General features: G+C 40.9%; 1 protein-coding gene across 3 annotated transcripts in view; it reads left to right on the forward strand.

The window, feature by feature from the left end:
• The window catches only part of LOC139395256 (protein tyrosine phosphatase receptor type Ub), a 343,039-nt gene that overhangs the window by 149,463 nt on the left and 166,133 nt on the right, over nucleotides 1-27,443 (forward strand). For all 3 annotated transcript variants that reach the window (XM_071142903.1, XM_071142905.1, XM_071142902.1), the window contains exons 3-4: nucleotides 7,967-8,238; nucleotides 26,989-27,070. In XM_071142903.1, the coding sequence (XP_070999004.1) occupies nucleotides 7,967-8,238; nucleotides 26,989-27,070 (354 nt within the window). The remainder of the gene's footprint in view (nucleotides 1-7,966; nucleotides 8,239-26,988; nucleotides 27,071-27,443) is intronic.

Below are 27,443 nucleotides of genomic sequence, written 5' to 3' on the forward strand. Positions count from 1 at the left end.
ATGTTTTTTCTTCTTTTGTAATGCAGTGGAAAAATGTAGTATAGTATCACTCAATCAGGTTTTGTAATACACTTCATATTCACTGAGTTACTGGAGAGGGCTTACAAAAGATGTCTCTCTTTGTGGGGCATATTTTTAGCAATAAGGCACGAGGAGGTGTGGTATATGTCTGAGAGTCACGTGTGTAACTATCCTCTCTTCCCTCGCTGCCCTCCCTCTTTCTGTCCCCTCTCCCATACTCTCTCTGTCTTTCTCCCTCCCACCGTCCATCCCAACGCGGATTGCACGCATACAGCCCTTAGCTGTGGTATATAGGCCGTATACCACAAACCCATGAGGTGTCTTATTGCTATTATAAACTGGTTACCAAAGTAATTAGAGCAGTAAAAATAAATGTTTTTACGGTCTGAAATACCACGGCTGATAGCCAATCAGCATTCAGGGCTCGAACCACCCAGTTTATAAATATCAATAATATGCATGTAAACCTCTCATGGCTCAAAGTGGAGGAGAGATTGACTTCATCACTACTTGTTTTTGTAAGAAGTGTTGATGTGCTGGATGCACAAGGTGTCTGTTTAAGGTACAAGCATACAACTCTGACACCCATGCATACCTCACAAGACATGCCACCAAAGGTCTCTTCACAATCCCAAGTAAAGAACAGACTATGGGTGGTACACAGTACTACATACTAGAGCCATGGCTACATGGAACTCTATTCAATATCAGGTTACTGATGCAAGCAGTATAAACAATACAATATCTCTCTTTGGCTGTCTGCCTTGGGGATCCTTAATAAAAACAAATACAAATACTGGAAGAAAGGAAAAACCCACACTCACTGAAGTGTTCCTTAAGTTTTGATGTCTTATTTTTTAGCAGCGTAGGTTAAAAAACTGAAGAAACTGTGTTTGGAGAACAACAGACATCCACCCATATGTATAGATGATAAGCTGTAGACCACACTATCTACCTAGAGAGTTTTCATCTGTATTTTTCGTAGCTGTCGACCTTCCATCACAGACCGATGCTGGAACTAAAACTGAGCTCAATGAGCTGTATACCGCCATAAGCAAACAGGAAAATGCCCATCCAGAGGCGGTGCTCCTAGTGCCGGGGACCAGAGGTGCAACCAGAGGAAAATAAATTCTACACCACCTTTACTTCACACACAGACATTCGTACAAAGCTCTCCCTCGCCCTCCATTTGGAAAATCTGACCATAATTCTATCCTCCTGATTCCTGCATACAAGCAAAAATTAAAGCAGGAGTGCTTTGCTAGCACAGACTGGAATATGTTCTGGGATTCTTCCGATGGCATTGAGGAGTACACCACATCAGTCACTGGCTTTATCAATAAGAAGCCATAGATTACAGACAACATTCACACTGAGCTAAAGGGTAGAACTTCCGCTTTCAAGGAGCGAGACACAAAACCAGAAGCTTATAATAAATTCCGCTATGCCCTCTGATGAAGCATTAAACAGGCATAATGTCAATACAGGACTAAGATTATATCCTACTACACCGGCTCCGGTGCTCGTCGGATGTGGCAGCGCTTGCAAACTATTACAGACTACAAAGGGAAACGCAGCCTAGAGCTGCCCAGTGACACAAGCCTACCAGACAAGCTAAATTGCTTCTATTCTTGCTTCGAGGCAAGTAGCACTGAAACATGCATGAGAGCATCAGCTGTTCCATTACTACTGTATGATCACGCGCTCCGCAGCCGATGTGAGTAATACCTTCAAACAGGTCCAAATTCACAAAGCCACAGGGCCAGACGGATTACCAGGACGTGTACTCCAAGCATACGCTGACCAACTGGCAAGTGTCTTGGTCAGCTTGGAGCACCAAGTCTAGATCCAAGATGCTTCGACCCCCACGCCATAAGTCTCCTGAACAGTTAATGAAATGGCTACCCAGACTATTTGCATTGACGACCCCCCTCAATTACCTCGACACCGGTGCCCCTGCCCATTGACGTTGACTCTGTACCGGTACCCCCTGTATGTAACCCCACTATTGTGATTTATTGCTGCTCTTTAATGATGTGTTATTCTTATCTCTTACTTTTTTGTTGTTGTTGGTATTTTCTTAAAACTGCATTGTTGGTTAAGAGCTTGTAAGTAAGCATTCCACTGTATTCGGCGCATGTAACAAATAACATTGGATTTGATTTGGCTGTAAGGCAGACTGTCTAAGAGTAAGATGTGAACTTGAATAATGCAGAAAATGGTTTATTGCGGTACACAGTAGTCTGAATTGGGGCAATAAGGACTCTACTCATATCCCACCAAAACTTTGACTGTTGTCGTAAGCTCATGGCTCAAATAAAGGTGGCTTCGAAAGTAATAGCTTCTTGCGTGGAATTTTGTGTCAGATTCACCTCACTTCATTGCAGACTATTTGTTAATATTATTTGCCTTTCATGAAGACATTAGTTAAACAATTCTCTCTTTGGCTGTCTACGATTAACATTCACATTCTCTTTGCCTTAATAAGAGATAAGAGTCGACTTCTCTGTAAGGCCTAGCTCCGCCAAGGCTGCAAATTCTGTTTGGTAGCTCGCAGAGTCCAATACAATTCTGAATGTAACCCCACTATTGTGATTTATTGCTGCTCTTTAATGATGTGTTATTCTTATCTCTTACTTTTTTGTTGTTGTTGGTATTTTCTTAAAACTGCATTGTTGGTTAAGAGCTTGTAAGTAAGCATTCCACTGTATTCGGCGCATGTAACAAATAACATTGGATTTGATTTGGCTGTAAGGCAGACTGTCTAAGAGTAAGATGTGAACTTGAATAATGCAGAAAATGGTTTATTGCGGTACACAGTAGTCTGAATTGGGGCAATAAGGACTCTACTCATATCCCACCAAAACTTTGACTGTTGTCGTAAGCTCATGGCTCAAATAAAGGTGGCTTCGAAAGTAATAGCTTCTTGCGTGGAATTTTGTGTCAGATTCACCTCACTTCATTGCAGACTATTTGTTAATATTATTTGCCTTTCATGAAGACATTAGTTAAACAATTCTCTCTTTGGCTGTCTACGATTAACATTCACATTCTCTTTGCCTTAATAAGAGATAAGAGTCGACTTCTCTGTAAGGCCTAGCTCCGCCAAGGCTGCAAATTCTGTTTGGTAGCTCGCAGAGTCCAATACAATTCTGAATGGAAAAACAGAGACCTTCGAGAACAAAGACAACAACCTTGATTATGTTGGTAAACAGGAAGGTCTCCTGGCATTGTTGTTGTAATCACGTTTATGGGGACAGACTTGATGGAGGACAGATGCTAGGTGAGGGGGGAGGAGGTTGTGTTGTCCTAATTACAAGGGGCTTTGGGGTTTGAGTTCTGGGTCTTAGTGGACTCATGTTTCATCAGTAATTATCCTCACCAACCTCAGCCTCACCTTGCTGCTGTAAATATCTAGACTGCTAGACTAGTCGTCCCTTTATTTCTAATGGCCATAGCAGGCTGATTAAATGCCTGTCTGTGTGTGTGTGTGTGCGTGCATCAGTGTGTTTGCACATCCATATTCTTTAAAAACACCTAACTTTCTCCTCACTTTCTCTTGGTGAAACATTACTTTTCAACCTTGTGCGATATACTACTGTATTTAGAAAATCAAGAAATGTTTCCCCCCTCCCTCTATCTCTTCCCCATTGAAAAAGGCTTGCCACTGGCATCTCCCCCTGTGAACTTGTATTTTAAAGCCCACTCAAACTGTTTACTCAAGCCAAGAAAACTACGTTTACATGCCGGATAGTAGCTTATATCCCACTTAAGGTCTTATTCGGGATAAGCTGTCTACATGCACCTTTCGTATCCCGCTCACGAGTATCCCTATAACCAGCATGAATAAACAGAATATTCCTAATTTATGTTCATATGGGAACTGAAATATGGACACTGACTGTAGGCCCATATTCTTTCACATGTAGCATAATATAATATTAACTCCTGCAGAATTATGCATTTATTGCAGTAAAATGATACAACAAATGTTAATTTTGTGTTGGGAACAGAAATATGATTTCTTTCTTTGAGCATCTCTTGAGAAAATGTGAATTTGTGTGTAATATCTTATCATTGACACATTCATGCAAGTATTTTAACCACATAAAATATGCACCTAAGACAAACTGAAGTCTTATCATATTCCTGTTCAATTGTTTTCTCAGCCTTTCTTTCCTTAAAACTGGTCAAACTAATGATATTTGGACATTTTGCACAGGACCAATATCCACTGTTTTGTAGTTATTGCGTTTTCTCCAAGGTCCCTACATTTTTTAAATAATTTAGAGATCTTAAATAGATTACTATAGATTATTATTCATTCTATCAACAATGTAAGGCATTATTCTGGTGAGCTCTACTGCATTTAGAATTCTGGGACAACAATAATTATGACACAAGGAAGCTGCATGTATCTAACTATAGTTGACAAACAAATGGCCTACCAAATGTCGTCAATTATAATATGGCTTACTAAATGTCGGAAATTATAAGCAGAAAGTTGTCTAAATTTTGGGTGAAAGTAGCCAGTAGGCTATACGGTCCAGTATGGAGTATCAGCAAAATAAATTATTTGTAACGTCTACTTCCAACACACACCCTCAAACACATATATCCCCTGAACGCAACTCACTTTCCAGCCTATCAAACACGTAGATCCCCTGAACGCAGCTCACTCTCCAGATCCCAATCACCTGAATTCGAATCACCTGTTCACACACCTGTATGTCATTATCACACACTATTTAGTTCAGTTCTTTCCACCCCATCACTGTGAGGTATTGTTTGTTTTGTGACACACGTCTTTCGGAGCTCTGTTTTTACCCGTGATTTACTTCTCCCGTGTATGGTAGTTTTTGCCTGCTCACTAACGACGCCTTTTGCCTATTCCCTGCCTGCCTATCGGATTTCCTGTTATCTACCTATTGCCTGATCTCCCGGACTATGTTATTATCCTTTTCCCTGCCTGTACTGTTGCCTTTTTGGACCCCCTGTGTATGACCTACTGCCTGCCCCTGGACCCAGCTACCTGCCTCCTCCTGTTGTCTTTTGCAATAAACACCTGCTGCGCCCTGCGCTTGAAACCAGCTCTCTGTCTCCCCTCGTGTTCATTACATTATTATGTAATTATGGTGGATAGAACTGCGCAGGTAGCCTACTTTTTGAAGTGATTTGTATTTATTATGGATTCCCATTAGCTGCTGCCAAGGCATTTTTGCTGGGGTCCAGCAAAAATAAAGAAGTTTTATACAATTTTAAAAACATTACAATACATTCAGACTGTGTGCCCTCAGGACACTACTCCACCACTACCACATATATACCGTCCAAAAGCCATGTGTACATGTGTGTATAGTGCGTATGCTGTTGTGTGTGTGTGTTTGCGCCTATGTTCGTGTTGCTTCACAGTCCCCGTTGTTCCATAAGGTGTTTTTTTTTATCTGTTTTTTAAATCTAATTTTACTGCTTGCATGAGTTACTTGATGTGGAATAGAGTTACATGTAGTCATGGCTCTATTTAGTACTGTGCATCTTCCATAGTCGGTTCTCGACATGGGGACTGTGAAGAGACCAATGGTGGCATGTCTTGTGGGGTATGCATGGGTGTCTGAGCTGTGCGCCAGTTGTTCAAACAGACAGCTCAGTGCATTCACCATGTCAATACCTCTCATAAATACAAGAAGTGATAAAGTCAATCTCCCAACCGCTTTGAGCCAGGAGAGATTGTGATAGGTGAGAATTGTCTGTTAATTGAATGATTAGAATATTCCGCCCTGAAACATATAATTGTATGGAATTGATTAGAATGTATAAAATCATAATCAATAAATGTGTAGTCCTAGTCAGAATTAGGGTAAAACAATATGTCTTTATGGTATTTTAAACACAGACTGTCTGAGCTTGGTGTCGACCTGACTAGAGATTTGGGAGAGAATGGGGAGTACGTCTCAAGGACAAGGTCACTATCTCTGTCGGCTGGGTAGTGAGAAAGACAGTGTGTGCGTAGCTGGACATGTGTGTGCGTCTGTTTGTGTGCATGTGTGTGTGGGTATGTGTGTATGTGCGTCTGTTTGTGTGTACTCTTGACTTTAGAACGTTCCGTGAATAAACCTTTTTGACTATTTTAGCTGTCTGTTTCATTCGACCAGGATCTTACAAATTCTGGTTTGCAGACTGAGAGTAATATAATTAAATTGGGTGATGTACCTGGAGAACATAATTATCTTATCAGATTGACATGCATATCATTAATATTAGCTCTCTGTGTACATCCAAGGGCCAGCTGTGCTGCCCTGTTCTGAACCAATTGCAATTTTCACAAGTCCTTTTTTTGTGGCACCTGACCACACGACTGAACAGTAGTCTGGGTTGTGACAAAACTACGGTCTGTAGGACCTGCATTGTTGACAGTGATGTCAAGAAGGTAGAGCAGTGCCTTGTCATAGACATACTTCTCCCCATCTTAGCTACTGTTGTATCAATATGTTTTGACCATGACAGTTCACCTCAACTTGCTCAATTTCTACATAATTTATTACAATATTTAGTCAAGGTTTAGAGTTTAGTGAATGATTTGTCCCAATACTTTTCATTTTAGAAATATTTATGACTAACTTATTCCTTGCCACCCACTCTGAAACTAACTGCAACTCTCTGTTATAGTTGCAGTCATTTTAGTTTTTTCCATCCATGTTGTCAGACCCCGGTGGCTTGTCATTGTTGATAGACAACAATAGTTTTTTCACCTCTTCCACACTCACTTTATAGAATTTAAAATTACAATGCTTGTCTTTTATAATTTGTTCAATTTATATGTGTAGTGTCAACATTTGTTGCTGGCATGTTATGCCTAAATTTGCTAATCTTGCCTATGAAAAAATCATTAAAGTACTTTCAAATTCCAATTTTATTTGTCACATGCACATGGTTAGCAGATGCTAATGCGAGTGTAGCGAAATGCTTGTGCTTCTAGTTCCAACCACGCAGTATCAGTTGGTTTTGTGATGAATGAGCAGTCTGTTTCAATGAATGATGGAGCTGAGTTTGCCTTTTTCCCCAGAATTTCATTAAAGGTGCTCCAAAGCTTTTTACAATAATTCCTATTTAATTTATCTTAGTTTCATAGAGTAGTTTCTTCTTTTTATTCAGTTTAGTCACATGATTTCTCAATTAGAAATAAGTTTGCCAATCAGTTGTGCAGCCAGACTTATTTGCCATTCCTTTTGCCTCATCATTCTCAACCATACAAGTTTTCAGTTTGTTTGACAATTAGATGATACAATACCCATTATATGCAAAACTTAGCCTGCAAAAAACAACAGTAAATGGGACAAGATGTTTAAAAGCAGCAGTATCCTGTCTAAGATCAGCATATCCCAGGCATCTTATCCAGGTTTCTCATAACCGTGATATATGCTTTTTCAGGTTATTGTTAACAGGATATGATGTTTTAATGTGTCAACTCAAAAACAGAATACTTGAGTATCTCAAATAATAATTGGATATTGGTGGGCATGTAAACGTTGTCAATGAGGCTAGCATCTGAAGAGAGGTTACTCAGATTAGGAGGGATATGTCATTGAGATCTTTAGTGCTTCTGTTCTATCATTAGCAGAAATGTGAATGATTCCTTTCTAAAAATTGGTTACATTATTTATTTACTCTAGTTATATTATTTGGCCGAAATGAATGACACAGTACTTATAAACACATTCAGGATAACTTACATGGCTTACAATTACATTTCAAAACACTTTATCATAACCCAAAGGGAACCTGAAGGATGAGTCAGGTTAATCAGTTCATGTACCCACCAATGGCGAACACAAATGCAAAAACATTTTTTTTCTTCTTGTCGCTGAGGTCGGGGTCATGGCATTACAGCATGCATTATCTCTGACCCTTGTGTGACATTACCCTTGTTTCTGTCTCATCCCTCCAGGTTCCTATATGCTGGTGAACTCTTCCCAGCATGCTGCAGGGCATCGTGCCCAGCTCCTGCTGCAGACGCTGAGTGAAAACGACACACACTGCGTCCAGTTCAGCTACTTCCTGTACAGCCGCGATGGCCACAGTCCAGGGGCACTGCGGGCGTACGTTCGGGTCAACGGCGGCCCGCTGGGTAGCCCAGTATGGAACACGTCAGGGTCCCACGGACGACAGTGGCACCAAGTGGAGCTGGCTGTCAGCACCTTCTGGCCCAATGAGTACCAGGTAAATCCCTCGCAGTGGCATCACTTCACTGCTACTTTCAGTCGTTACGCAGCATGCTTAAATTTTTCCACTGTGTCAGTTATACATAGTAGTGGCTAGAATCGAACAGGCTCATTCTGATTCCATTGACTTCATGTATGATGTTAATGCAATCCGTATAAGGCTTTATTTAAGGCCTAGTGAAGGTGTTAGTTATTCAGACACATATACAGCATAAGGGTAACCAGCCAATAGCTAAGCCTGATCATCCAGGACTGTGTGTGTTAACTTCACTGTTCTCCAACAGTGAGATACTGTACGCCACAGGGAGACCTTGTTAATCACATGCAAAGCTAGCTCAGTTTAATATCATTGCTCTCTTGGTAAATGTAGGCTAGGTTAGTGCTAAAAGGCCCTAACTGGTTTCTCTGTGGCCAGGCTTGTTACAGTTTAACCTACTGAGACTGTCTCTGCTAACTGTACATCAGCCATTGGAATACACAACACAACTTCACTCAATCAGTGGCAGGTCATTACCCACTCAGACCCAAATTGATTGGCAGCCACTGTGGGTACCTGGGCGCTTTCTATTGGTCTCCGGATTGGCGCGACCGGGCCACAAATTACATTTATATTTTCTGCAAACTCTGCGGAGCTGTCAAAATGCAATTAAGGTGAGTAGTGTGTGATGTTTTGAGAACTGTCATTCCCTTCGACTTAATTAACTTCCATGCGGTTCTGCAGGATCTGACCTTCAAGTGTAAATAATAGTCCAGCTTTGTACAAACATGAGCCAAAGGTAGGATGACACTGTGGAATTATCACTGTATGGCCTGACAATGAGGGGTATTTAAGCTCGACGCACACAACACAACACACAAAGGTGTCAAAGCGTGTGGGTGGGTAGGGGGCCAGGTGAAAAATGACTTTGACAATATCTGACAAACGCAAAGTCATCTCAGTAAATATATCACTACGTGAGAGGATTGCAAGCCAATCACACCACCCTCAAACCAGCTCTCACATCAATGCTCTCTTTAGCAGAACAGTTCGTCATTAACAACCATTAATGTGGCCATGGCAGTTTCCTATAGCAGAAACACCAGGGGTGAACAGCATTCCTCTGGCCTATTTTTGATGTGTCTTAATTGGCTTTGCAACACTCCTCTTCCTTCTAATTCTAACTGTGTCCTCCTCTCTGCCCTCTGTCTTGGTGCATGCTGCTTCACAGCTTCTTAAGGAGCCCAGTGATGGCTCATGTGTGAGTTAGCATCACACCAGGGCTACCGAGGAGAGGCATCACTTAGGAGAAGGAAGGAATAATGGGCATATGAGGAGGATGAGTCTGAATGACTGGTTGCAGCAACAACCTGTTAAGAAACTGTTTCAACTGTAGGCTGCGATCATCCATCTCAAAATGACAGAATCCAGAATAATCAATCTTCTAGTTTTTGGCAAAAAAAAATAATTCATGAACTGATCGGTACATGAATGACAATATCCAGAATAATCAATCTTCTAGGTTTTGGCAAAAAAAAAAAATTAATGAACTGATCGGTACATGAACCTTATGTCTGACCATGACAAGTATAGTGTAGCAGCAGTGAAGAAATACATCTCAAATGAAACACTAAAACAGTGCTTCCGCTTTTGAGTCCCTTCTCTGCAAAAAATAATGATGGCCCCTTTCTGCAGTAACATCAGCAGTCATGCCGATGAAAACGGATAAATAAACTACAAACAATGCTGGAGAGAGTCAAGCGGAGTGGAGTTGAACATGACTCGATCTGACCCAGCACGCCTCTCTCACTATCTGTATTCACCAAGGAGCTCTTAGCTGTAAAGCATGTTAGCTGCAACCCGTGTCACTTTAAATATTAACTGACTTTGGTTACAGGAGCTCTGCAGCAAGCTGGATGGAATCTCTTTGGATTTGAAGTGATAGGTCATCAGATTTGCTCTGTCGCCAGAGAGTCAGGGTCTACTCTTGAAGAATGGATTGAGAGAATAATGTTCCTGGGTCATGCCTATCATGCCAGTAAACCCAATGCACAGCAAATTGACCGTATTATAAACCTATGAAGTCTTAAAATATCACTGCCTTAAATCTTTCAAGGCATTCCTAGATTTTACTTTCCCTTCGATGCTGCTATCACAACACTGTAGTTGATTAAAAATAGATATTTGTAATGAATGGATTAAAGACAAAAACAAATCCCAGTAACTTTATGACAATTACATATTCTCAGGGGCTGTTGATTTAATCATGATCCTTGAATGTAGGAGGAAAGAGAGCTGTTTTATAGCACACATTCTCAATGTTTGTCTGTAAAATAAAATATTGTTTAAAGCGTGGAATGTAATAAAAAAAGAAAGTCTGTTCCATTCTCTGTAAATCAACAGAGCCAACGATAGTAGATTAACATACTCAAAAGCCACATAAATTCTCCCTAATCATTTGTCAGCCTAGTAATCTATCTGCAATACAATTCCCTCCCTGCTTTCCTTTTCCTTGTTCACGACTTTTTGAAGGCTTCATGTTTCTATCTAGTGTATGTCTCGCCATTTTTGTTGCCTAACCTGAGACAACAACACAGTGTTGGTTGTGATAAGATTAAGCGTTGATATTTATATCACTCTGGTGATAGGTGCTATGCCACTTCACTTCCTCCTGTTGCTGTTGTGTCCCCTAACATCAGGAGAGGGTTGGGTGGGGCAAGTGGAAAATGGAAGACAGAGAGTGTGAGATCACTTTAGAATATATTTGATTTGAGATCCTTCCCATCTGCCGTGCTCAGCCATATATTTCTTCCTCTTACTGGTGGAGGTGTCTGCGATAGCTGGAACCTTGTTATCAAATATTAAAGATGTTATCGGCCCACCAAGTCTGCCAACTAGATCTGGAGCTGTGCTCTCCCTCAGCTTCTTCCCTCTCTTCACAATTTTCCCTTCTCTCCCATGGTGTGTTTTCTCTCACTGTGCTCCCCCTCGTCTTCTTTTTCAGTGTGACAAATACTGTCTCAAGTTGCAGACCTTTTCTGACAGCCTGGTCTCTTAGGCTAGAAGTAACATAGTAAATGTAAATCCGGAACTAGTATGATATGTGCCTCGTTTCAGGAAACTAGGTGTATGTCTCGCATCACTACTTCACAGGAGAGCCATTTGAGCGTACATTTTTGAATTTTTATCAAAATGCTTTTTTTTGTTGCAGAAATGCCTTCTGGAACTTTTATGTGCCTTAAAAACCAACTTTTATGCCATCTGTAAATACTAATAAAATTGTTAAATTACTAGCCTAGTTGGTTTAGCCATGGAAAAAGTCAGGAACCTTCCCTCTAGCCAGCCATCCCTCCTGCGCCACTCGGAATGGCGCCAGAGGGGATGGCTGCCATTTTATGGGCTCTTAACCGTGCTATTTTTTAGTTTTTTTCACATTGTTTGTAAATGATCTTGTACATAATGTTGCTGCTACCATCTCCTATGCCGGAAAAGAGCTTCTGGACATCAGAACAGCGATTACTCACCTTGAAGAGGACAAATCATTTTTCTTTAATGAGGCGGACAAGAGGGATTTACTCCAGACACCGGAACAGGCCCTCATCCACGTCATTCGCAGAGAGAAAGAGACGGAGGTATCGTGGAAGGAGATCGGTGTGCTTTGTGAGGATCTGGTCGACGAGTGGCTAATCTGCCTTTGCCATCGGTACTATTGGCCAACGTACAATGGCTGGATAATAAAGTGGACGAACTACAAGCACATACAGTTGAAGTCGGAAGTTTACATACACTTAGGTTGGAGTCATTCAAACTCAATTTCAACCACTCCACAAATGCCTTGTTAACAAACTATAGTTTTGGGAAGTCGGTTAGGACATCTACTTTGTGACTGACATAAGTCATTTTTCCAACATTTGTTTAGAGACAGATTATTTATCAAATAATTCACTGTATCAAAATGTCAATGGGTCAGAAGTTTACATACACTAAATTGACTGTGCCTTTAAATAGCTTGGAAAATTCCAGAAAATTATGTCATAGCTTTAGAAGCTTCTGATAGGCTAATTGACATAATTTGAGTCAATTGGAGGTGTACCTGTGGATGTATTTCAAGACCTACCTTCAAACTCAGTGCCTCTTTGCTTGACATCATGGGAAAATCAAAAGAAACAGTTGTAGACCTCCACAAGTCTGTTTCATCCTTGGGAGCAATTTCCAAATGCCTGAAGCTACAATGTTCATCTGTACAAACAATAGTACGTAAGTATAAACACCATGGGACCTACCGCTCAGGAAGGAGATGCGTTCTGTCTCCTAGAGATTAACGTCCTTTGGTGCGAAAAGTGAAAATCAATCGCAGAAGAACAGCATAGGACCTTGTGAAGATGCTGGAGGAAACCGGTACAAAAGTATCTATATCCAAAGTAAAACAAGTCCTATATCGACATAACCTGAAAGGCCGCTCAGCAAGGAAGAAGCCACTGCTCCAAAACTGCCATAAAAAGCCAGACTACAGTTTGCAACTGCACATGTGGACAAAGATTGAACTTTTTGGAGAAATGTCCTTTGGTCTGATGAAACAAAAATAGAACTGTTAGGCCATAATGACCATCGTTATGTTTGGAGGAAAAAGGGGGAGTCTTGCAAGCCGTAGAATACCTTCCCAACCGTGAAGCACAGGGGTGGCAGCATCATGTTGTGGGGTTGCTTTCTGCAGGAAAGACTGGCGCTCCTTACAAAATAGATGGCATGATAAGGAAGTAAAAGTATGTGGATGTATTGAAGAAACATCTCAAGACGTCAGTCAGGAAGGTAAAGCTTGGTAGCAAATGTGTCTTCCAAATGGACAATGACCCTAAGCATACTTCCAAAGTTGTGGCAAAATGGCTTAAGGACAACAAAGGCACGGTATTGGAGTGACCACCACAATGCCCTGACCTCAATCCTATAGAAAGTTTGTTGGCAGAACTGAAAAAACGTGTGCGAGCATGGATGCCTACAAACCTGACTCAGTTACACCAGCTCTGTCTTAAGGAATAGGCTAAAATTCACCCAATTTATTGTGGGAAGCTAGTGGAAGGCTACCCGAAACATTTGACCCAAGTTAAACAATTTAAAGGCAATATCTATCAAATACGAATTGAGTGTATGTAAACTTCTGACCCACTGGGAATGTAATGACAGAAATATAAGCTGAAATAAATCATTCCCTCTACTATTATTCTGACATTTCACATTCTTCATATATAGTGGTGAACCTAACTGACCTAAGACAGGGAATTGTTACTCTGAGTTTAAATGTATTTGGCTAAGGTGTATGTAAACTTCCAACTTCGGGGCCTCCCGGGTGGCGCAGTGGTCTTGTGATGCAGTGCCCTGTGCCACCAGAGACCCTGGGTTCACGCCCAGGCTCTGTCGCAAGCCGGCCGCGACCAGAATGTCCGTGCACAATTGGCCTAGCGTCATCCACTGTCCATTCACCTGAGCTCAGACTTTATTCTTCTTACACATGTCTTGAATTAAAACTATGTTTTCGGGCCTGATACTCCTCGGACAATAGTCTGGATACTGGAAAATTAACCATAGTCATGCATTTTTCACCTACACTACATGTCTAACAAAAGTCTCCACTGTGCAAGTAACCATTTCAATAGAATGTTCATTATGTCACTGCGACAACTACACGTAGCTGGTAAATTCGCTCTGGCTATCTACTCGAACTTCAGAGCACTCTCGTCTGAGTGTGCCAGAGCGCAGAATAACTGACGGATTTACGAACGCTGAACACCCGTTGATTTGGGCCAGTGTCAGTAAACTTTGGCAAAATAACATAATTCAATTGTTGCCAGCAGCACAGTTACAGTCACCAACGGTCTGTATAACATAAAAACAGCCTAACCAGCTCTACTAGGGCGAGTAAACTAGTCAGAGTGAGCTGTTCTCTCATGTGTCTGGAAGTAGCTAGCAAGCTAGCCAACATTATCCAGTTAACTTAGCAGCTTGACTGCTGTTGTTAGGTCAGAACGCTCGGATCAACCCTACTCCTCGGCCAGATTCGTCCAGTGTATTCTCTGAATGCTCAGAGAGCGAAATGCTCTGTCTGTTCGTAAATTCAATCTGACAACATTCTGAGTTTACAAACGCGCAGGGCGCATCTGGTACTCCATATTGAATTTACGAATACACCCGTAGTATAAACCAGCCTTTAGTCTTGAAATCTTTGGTTTTATAGTACATGGCCTCACATGCGAATCCTTAAAGGGATGGGCGGGGCTAAGGCCTAAGATGGTGTGAACAATGCTGAATTAGTGTAGACAAAGAAGAGCTCTGCAGTAGGTTTACCAAAACATTCAAGGGCCATTTTCTCAAACGTGAGGTTAAAAGTTCATCAACTTTCAAAGCAGATTACTTTCCCATTGTTTCTCAACTGTATTGTATGGTATACCATTTTCTAGCTCTGAGTCTCTACTTTTATCCAATGAAAAACACAATTTCAAATTTTGCTACATAAGACCGAATCGAGCCAGTTGGTCACATAAGTTACATTTGATATGGTTACAAAAGACAGAAAGTTATTTAACTTGTTATGGCTGCAGGATCCCCATTAGCTACTGCACATGCAGCAGCTACTCTTCCTGGGGTCCACATAAAATGTACAAATACACAACAAAGTACAGAACAGTAATAGACAAAAACAACATAAGATATTACATTAAATGTTAAATCATAAATACAAATATAATTACAACAATTACAGCTGTGAGTATTTCTGGGTAAGTCTCGCAGAGCTTTCCACACCTGGATTGTGCAAGATTTGCCCATTTCTTTTTTTCAAAATTCTACAAGCTCTCACAAATTGGTTGTTGAAGATTGCTAGACAGTCATTTTTAGATCTTGCCATAGATTTTCAAGTAGATTTAAGTCAAAACTGTAACTCGGCCAACTCACTGTTTATTGGTAAGCAACTCCCGTGTAAATTTGGCCTTGTGTTTTAGGTTATTGTCCTGCTGCAAGGTGATTTAATCCCCAACAACTGACACTTTTTTATTTATTTAATTTGTTTTAATTTCAGGTTGTCACACAACAAAATGTGGAAAAAGTAAAGTGGTGTAAATACATTGTGCATATTGTTATATACAGGGCAGTTACAGTGCCTTGCGAAAGTATTCGGCCCCCTTGAACTTTGCGACCTTTTGCCACATTTCAGGCTTCAAACATAAAGATATAAAACTGTATTTTTTTGTGAAGAATCAACAACAAGTGGGACACAATCATGAAGTGGAACGACATTTATTGGATATTTCAAACTTTTTTAACAAATCAAAAACTGAAAAACTGGGCGTGCAAAATTATTCAGCCCCTTTACTTTCAGTGCAGCAAACTCTCTCCAGAAGTTCAGTGAGGATCTCTGAATGATCCAATGTTGACCTAAATGACTAATGATGATGAATACAATCCACCTGTGTGTAATCAAGTCTCCGTATAAATGCACCTGCACTGTGATAGTCTCAGAGGTCCGTTAAAAGCGCAGAGAGCATCATGAAGAACAAGGAACACACCAGGCAGGTCCGAGATACTGTTGTGAAGAAGTTTAAAGCCGGATTTGGATACAAAAAGATTTCCCAAGCTTTAAACATCCCAAGGAGCACTGTGCAAGCGATAATATTGAAATGGAAGGAGTATCAGACCACTGCAAATCTACCAAGACCTGGCCGTCCCTCTAAACTTTCAGCTCATACAAGGAGAAGACTGATCAGAGATGCAGCCAAGAGGCCCATGATCACTCTGGATGAACTGCAGAGATCTACAGCTGAGGTGGGAGACTCTGTCCATAGGACAACAATCAGTCGTATATTGCACAAATCTGGCCTTTATGGAAGAGTGGCAAGAAGAAAGCCATTTCTTAAAGATATCCATAAAAAGTGTCGTTTAAAGTTTGCCACAAGCCACCTGGGAGACACACCAAACATGTGGAAGAAGGTGCTCTGGTCAGATGAAACCAAAATGGAACTTTTTGGCAACAATGCAAAACGTTATGTTTGGCGTAAAAGCAACACAGCTGAACACACCCTCCCCACTGTCAAACATGGTGGTGGCAGCATCATGGTTTGGGCCTGCTTTTCTTCAGCAGGGACAGGGAAGATGGTTAAAATTGATGGGAAGATGGATGGAGCCAAATACAGGACCATTCTGGAAGAAAACCTGATGGAGTCTGCAAAAGACCTGAGACTGGGACGGAGATTTGTCTTCCAACAAGACAATGATCCAAAACATAAAGCAAAATCTACAATGGAATGGTTCAAAAATAAACATATCCGGGTGTTAGACTGGCCAAGTCAAAGTCCAGACCTGAATCTAATCTAGAATCTGTGGAAAGAACTGAAAACTGCTGTTCACAAATGCTCTCCATCCAACCTCACTGAGCTCGAGCTGTTTTGCAAGGAGGAATGGGAAAACATTTCAGTCTCTCGATGTGCAAAACTGATAGAGACATACCCCAAGCGACTTACAGCTGTAATCGCAGCAAAAGGTGGCGCTACAAAGTATTCACTTAAGGGGGCTGAATAATTTTGCACGCCCAATTTTTCAGTTTTTGATTTGTTAAAAAAGTTTGAATTATCCAATAAATGTCCTTCCACTTCATGATTGTGTCCCACTTGTTGTTGATTCTTCACAAAAAAATACAGTTTTATATCTTTATGTTTGAAGCCTGAAATGTGGCAAAAGGTCGCAAAGTTCAAGGGGGCCGAATACTTTCGCAAGGCACTGTATATTCACAACAAAATGAAATGCCCTAGGGCAGGGCTCTCCAACCCTGTTCCTGGAGAGCTACTCTCCTGTAGGTTTTCGCTTCACACCAGTTGTAGCTAACCTGATTCAGTTTATCAACCAGCTAATTAATATAATCAGGTGTGCTAGATTAGGGTTGGAGTGAATACCTACAGGACGGTAGCTCTCCAGGAACGTGGTTGGACAGCCCTGCCCTAGGGGAACCAATTCTTCCAACTTTAAAGTATTTTGGATATCATTCCACACATAAGGTGCAAAAAACAAAAGGCCGATTGGCCCTCCTCAGTAATGATAGGGATCTCCAGAGTTAACCACCCGATTCCGAGTCCTGTAGTCTGTACTTCTGTAGGTTAACAATGAAGATAGAGTGGAATTTTCTGCAATTGGGCTTTATAAACAAAAAGTGTGTGATTAATCGATCTACGAGACAGACAGACAGGCAATCTTAAGTTTAACCAGGGACTGTTGATCTCTTCCCCTCTCCCCCCTCTATGTCTGAACCCTCTCTCATGGAAAGACATATATATTTCCTTTGACAACCTGGTCAGATGTGCCTTACCATGTTTCCATCACTAACACAGAGAGGCGACTACCTACATACAGCCTCGAATCATTGGCCACTTTAATAAATGGATCACTTTAAATAATGCCACTTTAATAATGTTGACATATTTTACATTACTCATCTCATCTATATGTATCATGTATATACTGTATTTTATAGCATGAATTGCATCATGCCTGTGCCGTTCGGTCATTGCTCATCCATTTATTCATATGTACATATTCCTATTCCATCCCTTTAGATTTGTGTGTATTAGGTAGTTGTTGTGGAATTGTTAGATTACAGCACTGTCAGAACTAGAAGCACAAGCATTTTGCTACACTCGCATTACATCTGCTAACCATGTGACCAATAAAATTTGATTTGATTTAATCTGTGAGTATTTAAGGAGCAATTATCTTTCCCTGACTTGGTAATGGTGAGTGCAAGGCCTTGGCATCTAAATGCCAGTTCCTGACCAAAAAGGAAGGGGTGGAGGCTAGTATTTTTATAGTTCCAAATAAATGATCTCTTGATTTGTATATATGACAACCACTTCTAAAGGTCTGGCATTCCAGCGTTATTTAATACGTTCTCATAATGTATATTTTATTTCAGTCTTAAATCACTGCATGCCCAGACATTTATTTTCCAATGCATTTTTTATCTCAAAGTAAAGTAACCTCTGATTAGAATAAACTATGCACATATGGAACGTTTAATTGGTAAAGTGGTCCTCAGTAAAATCTATAGACTGTTGTTTATTGAAACAAATGTTTTGAATGTCTCCCTCTTTAAATAACCTGCAGCCCTAATGGCCGAGACAATTAAAGATGAGCCTGCAATCAATCTCTCATTGAGTGCTTTAGCTCGGCAGAGAATAATTGCACCTTCAATTAAACTGTGAAGGTATTTCTAAGTTGTTTACCATAAAGTCTGATCCTTCTGCTTCTGATTTATTTCAACCTTTCCTCCCAAAAGGCTACTCTTCTACTCCAGCTCGGGCTGATTGTCTATCTCTGAGAAATAGCATGAGAGCCATGGTGACTTAGCACACTAACCAATTTGTTCAGTGTCACACAAACACACACAGGCATACAGTGGATTGCAAAAGTATTCACCCCCCTTGGTAATTTTCCTATTTTGTTGCCTTGCAACCTGGAATTAAAATGTATTTTTTGTTGGGGTTTGTATCACTTGATTTACACAACATGCCTACCGCTTTGAAGATGCAAAATATTTTTTATTGTGAAACAAACAAGAAATAACACACAAAAAACCTGAAAACTTTAGCGTGCATAACTATTCACAATACTTTGTAAAGCCACGTTTTGCAGCAATTGCAGCTGCAAGTCTCTTGGGGTATTCCTTTTATAAGCTTGGCACATCTAGCCACTGGGATTTTTTCCCATTCTTCAAGGCAAAACTGCTCCTTCAAGTTGGATGGGTTCCGCTGGTGTACAGCAATCTTTAAGTCATACTACAGATTCTCAATTGGATTGAGGTCTGGGATTTGACTAGGCCATTCCAAGACATTTAAATGTTTAAATGCACGCACTACTATGATGCTGCCACCACCATGCTGGGTGGTGAGAGGTGTTGGGTTTGCGCCATACATAGTGTTTTCCTTGATGGCCAAAAAGCAAAATTTTAGTCTCATCTGACCAGAGTACCTATTTCCATATGTTTGGGGAGTCTCCCACATGCCTTTTGGAGAACATCAAACGTGTTTGCTTATTTCTTTCTTTAAGCAATTACTTTTTTCTTGCCACTCTACCGTAAAGCCCAGCTCTGTGGAGTGTACGGCTTAAAGTGGTCCTATGGACAGATACTCCAATCTCCGCTGTGGTGCTTTGCAGCTCCTTCAGGGTTATCTTTGGACTCTTTGTTGCCTCTGATTAATGCCCTCCTTGCCTAGTCCGTGAGTTTCGGTGGGTGGCCCTCTCTTAGCAGGTTTGTTGTGGTGCCATATTCTTTACATTTTTAATTATGAAGTTAATGGTGATCCGTGGGATGTTCAAGGTTTCTGATATTTTCTTATAACCCAATCCTGATCTGTACTTCTCCACAACTTTGTCCCTGACCTGTTTGGAGAGCTCCTTGGTCTTCATGATGCCGCTTGCTTGGTGGTACGCCTTGCTTAGTGGTGTTGCAGACTCTGGGGCCTTTCAGAACAGGTGTGTATATATATTGAGATCATGTGACACTTAGATTGCACACAGGTGAACTTTATTTAACAAATTATTTGCCTTCTGGAGGTAATTGGTTGCACCAGATCTTATTTAGGGGCTTCATAGCAAAGGGGGTAAATACATATGCACGCACTACTTTTCCGTTTGTTATTTCTTTTCATTTCACTTCACCAATTTGGACTATTTTTTGTATGTCCATTACATGAAATCCAAGTAAAAATCCATTTAAACTACAGGTTGTAATGCAACAAAATAGGAAAAACACCAAGGGGGATGAATACTTTTGCAAGGCACTGTATACGCTCACACGCATTCACAGACAGGACAGAAATATCAGAAAGATGTAGGGCGGCCCAGACCCCGAAGTGACCTGGTCGCCCAGGTGACCTTATCACCTGAATGCAAGATGGTTTATTGTCTTCCCCCGGAATTCAGCATTCTCTCTGTTGCTCTCTGTTGTCTTTACATTCTGTAGGTCGGATATCTGATCGGAGGTTAACTCTGCAGTAATACTATTGGGTCAACAACTCAAATTTTGAATCAAAACATGGTCAAATGGTAATAAAAGGATCTTCTCTCCATTGTCTCTTTTGCTTTATTTGTTTCTGACCTGCTCTCTCTCTCTCTCTCTCTCTCTCTCTCTCTCTCTCTCTCTCCCTTCCCATGGACTTCTTGGGGCACGACATTTCAGGCTATGACTTATCTTTCTCTATCTCTGATCATGCTAGTATTGCCTTGTAATCTTTATGCCTTGTATGTGAATCCATTCATTTTACAATGATATCCCTTTCCTGCAGTCATATGATCAAATCACACTCTAGTGGCCTCAAGGATGGAATGTTAATATTTTTCATAATTAATACACTTTTTTTACACCTCGAAATCCGTGGTTTATATGTCAAACGTTTGTGTTATATTTCAGTCTTCTGTGATGTATGTAAAGTGTAATTTTGGGATGCAAACTCATAATTGAATCTATATCTGACATGTTACAGGTGTTTTATTTCTTTAAGACCATAACCATGTGTGTAAGGTGTATACTTTTGTTTCAAATTAGACTTGTATAAGACTACCAAGAAACACTCTGTGTGACCCTGATTTAGCCCACTGCTGTAAAAGGTTAAATATCTGCTTTTGATATAGACCATTCTTAGACCTTTCTTGACCTTTCTAATACTGTTACTTAACTATAGTGTAATGCATATTGCTAAATAATCTTTATGGAGTCAGATATTCAGTTGAATAGACTAATTGCATAGTCTTATCAACTGCCAGACCTCCTCTGACATCTCACCAGTCATTATCACCGGCAGCTCTATGGTAAAAAGCATCTCGGTTCCCGGGGCAAAATCTTTGTGCTATCCTGGGGTTCGGGTACAGAACATTACTAGGTTGCTTCCTACATGCACATTCCAACTGGCAAAGGTAGTTCAAGTTACTTTTTGTATGCCAAACTGAATAAAGATTTCTATCTGGCAGTTACTATACCGGTACCCCTTGTATGTAACCTCATTATATACACTGCTCAAAAAAATAAAGGGAACACTTAAACAACACAATGTAACTCCAAGTCAATCACACTTCTGTGAAATCAAACTGTCCACTTAGGAAGCAACACTGATTGACAACAAATTTCACATGCTGTTGTGCAAATGGAATAGACAACAGGTGGAAATTATAGGCAATTAGCAAGACACCCCCAATAAAGGAGTGGTTCTGCAGGTGATAACCACAGACCACTTCTCAGTTCCTATGCTTCCTGGCTGATGTTTTGGTCACTTTTGAATGCTGGCGGTGCTTTGACTCTAGTGGTAGCATGAGACGGAGTCTACAACCCACACAAGTGGCTCAGGTAGTGCAGCTCATCCAGGATGGCACATCAATGCGAGCTGTGGCAAGAAGGTTTGCTGTGTATGTCAGCGTAGTGTCCAGAGCATGGAGGCGCTACCAGGAGACAGGCCAGTACATCAGGAGACATGGAGGAGGCCGTAGGAGGGCAACCACCCAGCAGCAGGACCGCTACCTCCGCCTTTGTGCAAGGAGGAGCAGGAGGAGCACTGCCAGAGCCCTGCAAAATGACCTCCAGCAGGCCACAAATGTGCATGTGTCTGCTCAAACGGTCAGAAACAGACTCCATGAGGGTGGTATGAGGGCCCGACGTCCACAGGTGGTGGTTGTGCATTTGCCAGAGAACACCATGATTGGCAAATTCGCCACTGGCGCCCTGTGCTCTTCACAGATGAAAGCAGGTTCACACTGAGCACATGTGACAGACGTGACAGAGTCTGGAGACGCCGTGGAGAACGTTCTGCTGCCTGCAACATCCTCCAGCATGATGCTATGGACTGGCCCGCCCGTTCCCCAGACCTGAATCCAATTGAGCACATCTGGGACATCATGTCTCGCTCCATCCACCATCTGTTGCACCACAGACTGTCCAGGAGTTGGCGGATGCTTTAGTTCAGGTCTGGGAGGAGATCCCTCAGGAGACCATCCGGCACCTAATCAGGAGCATGCCCAGGCATTGTAGGGAGGTCATACAAGCACGTGGAGGCCACGCACACTACTGAGCCTTATTTTGACTTGTTTTAAGGACATTACATCAAAGTTGGGTCAGCCTTTAGTGTGGTTTTTGAGTGTGACTCCAAATCCAGACCTCCATGGGTTGATAAATTTGATTTCCATTGATAATTTTTGTGTGATTTTGTTGTCACACATTCAACTATGTAAAGAAAAAAGTATTTAATAAGAATATTTCATTCATTCAGATCTAGGATGTGTTATTTTAGTGTTCCCTTTATTTTTTTTGAGCAGTGTTTATACAGTTGAAGTCTGAATTTTACATACACATAGGTTGGAGTCATTAAAACTTGTTTTTCAACCACTCCACACATTTCTTGTTAACAAACTATAGTTTTGGCAAGTCGGTTAAGACATTTTTCCAATAATTGTTTACAGACAGATTATTTCACGCATTATTCACTGTATCACAATTCCAGTGGGTCAGAAGTTTACATATACTAAGTTGACTGTGCCTTTGGAAAATTCCCGAAAATGACATGGCTTTAGAAGCTTCTGATAGGCTAATCGACATCATTTGAGTCAATTGGAGGTGTACACGTGGTTGTATTTCAAGGCCTACCTTCAAACTCAGTGCCTCTTTGCTTGACATCATGGGAAAATCAAAAGAAATCCGGCAAGACCTCAGAAAAACAATTGTAGACCTCCACAAGTCTGGTTCATCCTTGGGAGCAATTTCAAAATGCCTGAAGGCACCACGTTCATTTGTACAAACAATAGTATGCAAGTATAAACATCATGGGACCACGCACATCATGGGACCAAGATCGTACTTTTGGAGCAGATGTCCTCTGGTCTGATGAAACAAAAATAGAACTGTTTGGCCATAATGGTCATCGTTATGTTTGGAGGGAAAAGGGGGAGGCTTGCAAGCCGAAGAACACCATCCCAACCGTGAAGCACGGGGGTGGCAGCATCATGTTGTGGGGGTGCTTGCTGCAGGAGGGACTGGCGCACTTCACAAAATAGACGGCATCATAAGGAAGTAAAATTATGTGGATATATTGAAGCAACATCTCAAGACATCAGTCAGGAAGTTAAAGCTTGGTCTCAAATGGGTCTTCCAAATGGACAATGACCCCAAGCATACTTCCAAAATTGTGGCAAAATGGCTTAATTATTGGAGTGGCCATCACAAAGCCCTGACCTCAATCCCATAGAACATTTGTGGGCAGAACTGAAAAAAGCGTGTGCGAGCAAGGAGGCCTACAAACCTGACTCAGTTAAACAAACTCTGTCAGGAGGAATGGGCCAAAATTCACCCAACTTATTGTCGAAAGCTTGTGGAAGGCTACCCGAAAGGTTTTACCCAAGTTCAACAATTTAAAGGCAATGCTTCCAAATACTAATTGAGTGTATGTAAACTTCTGACCCACTGGGAATTTGATAAAAGCTGAAATAAATCATTCTCTCTACTATTATTCGGACATTTCACATTCTTACAATAAAGTGGTGATTCTAACTGGCCAAAACAGGGATTTCTTTACTAGGAAATGTCAGGAATTGTGAAAAAAGTTTAAATATATTTGGCTAAGGTGTATCTAAACGTTCGACTTCAACTGTATATGTGTGTGTGTGTGTGTGTGTGTGTGTGTGTGTGTGTATATATATATATATATATATATATATATAATGTCTAATTTCTTAAAACTGCATTGTTGGTTAAGGGCTTGTGAGTAAGCATTTCACGGTTCGCTCTACACCTGTTGCATTCGGCGCATGTGACAAATAACATTTGATTTGATTTGTTTCTTGTCTGATCTGGGATATGTTTCGATTTTCCAGCTATCTTTATTTGTAAACCTATACAAGGCCCTCTTGTAAAATTATTTTATCTCAATTTGACTCCCTGTTTAAGTACTTGCACATTACAGTAGAGTGGCTCGGGCATTTTGACAAACAATACGTCAGGGCTGCACTTCGATCATATGTGTGGGCAGGCTGCCCTCGATGCTGGGAAAACAAACCTTGCTGCCGTGTCTAATAACTGTCTGACTATTACTGGGGGGCGGTGATTTGATATTGATTGGATGTCACTGGCGCCCAAAGACCTCCACCTTATTCTACCACAGGATTGGGTACGGAAGCCACCTGTCCCCAGAGCCACATGACCCTTTGTTTGCTGTATTATCTGCTGTTATATCTTTAGAGCTGCCTCTGTCTAGAATCCTGAATGGGGCCCTGTGTCCGGCAGCACATTGTGCCTCCCGATAATGCCATTATTTCCCCAAGACCTCAGGGGCTTGTAGAGAACTATAGAACGTATCCATCTATTCCTCTTTTCCTCTCTCTCTCTCTTCAATTCAAATTGCTTTAATGCCATAAGGACACAATGTACATATTGGAAATTAAGCGATTCATTTACAGTATTAATATCATTACAATAATAATAATAATCAGGATTATCAACAGGATAATCAGAAACAACAATAATTAAGTATAAAAAGAACCATACATTTGACAATAACAGTGGCATAGAGGACATGTGCAGGGCTCTCAGACACAGATCATCTTAATTGGAGCGGCAGGTATCCTAGTGGTTAGAGCGTTGGGCCAGAAACAGAAAGGTTGCTGGATTGAATCCCAGAGCTGACAAGGTAAAAAACATGTTGTTCTGCCCCTGAACAAGGCACACCCAGTAGGCTGTCATTAACTGACTTGCCTAGTTAAATAAAGGTTAAATAAATAACAAATAACAAATAAAATCAGGCAGCAATTTTGTGCACTGCCAACCCACAGCTCTCTGCTTCCTCCCCCAATGGGTATCCTATTCTCATCAAAGATCTCTTTGGAACCTTGAATAATGGTTTCAAATTTGGGGAAATGACACTTTCATTGTTTTGTATTTTTTTTACTTTTTGTTGTGAAATGCCAGGTTTTGCTTTGTCTACCCTTTTTCAATTGCAAGGCTGTGCTCACAGAGCCTGAACATTGTCAAGGCTTTTCTAAGGTTTTGATCAGTAACCATGGTCAAATAGTTTTCCATGGTGTACTGTCAATTTAGGGTCAAGATAGCTTGGCATTTTGCTTTGTGTTTGTGTTTCCCAATAGGTAATGTAGTTTTGTTTTAACTGTGTTATCATTTTTGTGTATTCTGATTAGATATTCTGGTCCTGTGGTGTTAGCAGAACAGGTCTGTGAGCTCAGGATCAGCCAGATGAGGTGACTCTTTTCTTTGCTCAGCAGGGCTTGGTAAAAGTAATTTTTATTATTAGTGGATATTGGCCTAATTCTCCCCTGCGTGCATTGTTTGCAGTTTTCCTCTGGACATCTGAGCAATCTTGCAGAACTCTGCATTCAGGGTTTCAATGGGGTGTTTTTTCCCGTTGAGTTAAATCTTGTTTTGCAATTGGGAACCCACACCTCGCTGCAATAAAGTGCAGTTGGTTCAATGACATATTCAATTAATTTGAGACAAATTTTCAAAGGTGTTTCAATTTGAATTTGTTTTTTAATGTCGTAGAATGCCCTGCGTGCTTTCTCAGTTCATTTACTGCCTCATTCACTGTATGTGTCCAGTTGAGCTTATTTTTAAACCTACGTTATTGTAGTGTGTACAGTACTCCATATATTTTGTACCAATTGAGAACTTTGGTCTAATTCCCTGTGATCTGGATCTTCTCTAGAAAATCATTATTTTGGGGTTTACTGCTAGGGTTCAGATCTGGCAGTACTGCTCTAGCAGGTCCAGGCTCTGCTGTAGGCCATGTGCTGTGGGTGACAACAGGCACAGGTCATCTGTGAAGAATCACCTTTTAGAGTCCAGGTGCTGGGGATTTTTTTAGAATAGTGGTCAATTCATTGATGTAAATATTGAAAAGTGCCAGGCTGAGATTTGTAACCATGGCAAAGGCCCCGCCCCTGGTTAAAGAATTCTGTCCTTTTCTTGCCAATTCTCATGCCGCAGGTATTGCCAGTATTGATTTAATTACGTCATATGTTTTACCCCCTATACCACTTTCAATAACTTTGTAGAACAGTCCTTTATGCCAAATAAAATCAAATGCTTTTTGGAAACCTAAATGTTGGTCTTATTTTGGTGGACATATTTATCTATCAGGGTGAACAGGGTGTAAAGATGATCAATCGTGCAATGTTTTGTTATTATTCCATTTTGGATTTTACTCAAGACATTGTGCTTATGAAGGACGTTTAGAAGTCTTACATGTTAAGGACACCTGCTCTTTCCATGACATAGATTGAACAGGTGAATCTAGGTGAAAGCTGTGGGGGGGTGCAACTTCAATTTTAGGATGGTGTTCCTAATGTTTTTAATACTCAGTGTATAGTACTACAGAAAACCAGGTTACTGTTTATAGAAATGCCTCTGTAATTGTTAGGGTTTGAGATATCAGCTGTTGTACGAAAGGCTATACAAATAAAATAAAAAATACATTTGATTTGATTTTGATTTGATTTAGGGTCAAATTTGTATCCATTCTTAAGGATTTAGGTCCTCTCTTTTTCCCTCACTTATCTTGTGGGTCAGTAACTGTGCAATGAATTGTGTAGAGCTTTGTGATAATAATTAAGATCTCTGCCTCAGAAGGAGGACAGTTTGATTTGATATAAATGCCGCAATTGTATAAAGGATAACAGCAATCAAATTTGTTTCTAGATTTATCACTCCAAGCTATCTCACTTTTTTGTTTTTATTCTACTTCCCAGGTCCTGATCGAAGCAACTGTTTCCAGGGAGCGGCGAGGCTACATCGCCATGGATGACATCATGCTCCTGACCTATCCCTGTTGTGAGTACCATCACTGATGTAGAAGAGGAGGGAGGTGGTTGGGGATTAAGGAGCAGTATAAAATAAAAAATGTAGAGACAGATACTGTATAGAGAGTGAAATGTAGAGAGTTAGTTCCATATGATAAAGAGGAGGAGAACGCTAATAGAAGCTTGACCTTTTCATTGGTTGATTGCAATTGGGGTCCAGGTTTGATGTGAATGACATTTTCCCTAAACACTCTTCAGCTCCAGCCACTCCCCTGCGATTTAGTCTCAAGAGCACTCATAATTTGCCCAACTAACTCAAGGTTAGAGATAGAAACCTATTTCTGATTTATCCCACAAAGTAAATTAACCCTCTAAGTATGCAGAACTTAGAGGTATAAACAGCT

Source organism: Oncorhynchus clarkii, chromosome 3, assembly GCF_045791955.1.
Source record: "Oncorhynchus clarkii lewisi isolate Uvic-CL-2024 chromosome 3, UVic_Ocla_1.0, whole genome shotgun sequence".
Lineage (NCBI taxonomy): Eukaryota > Metazoa > Chordata > Actinopteri > Salmoniformes > Salmonidae > Oncorhynchus > Oncorhynchus clarkii.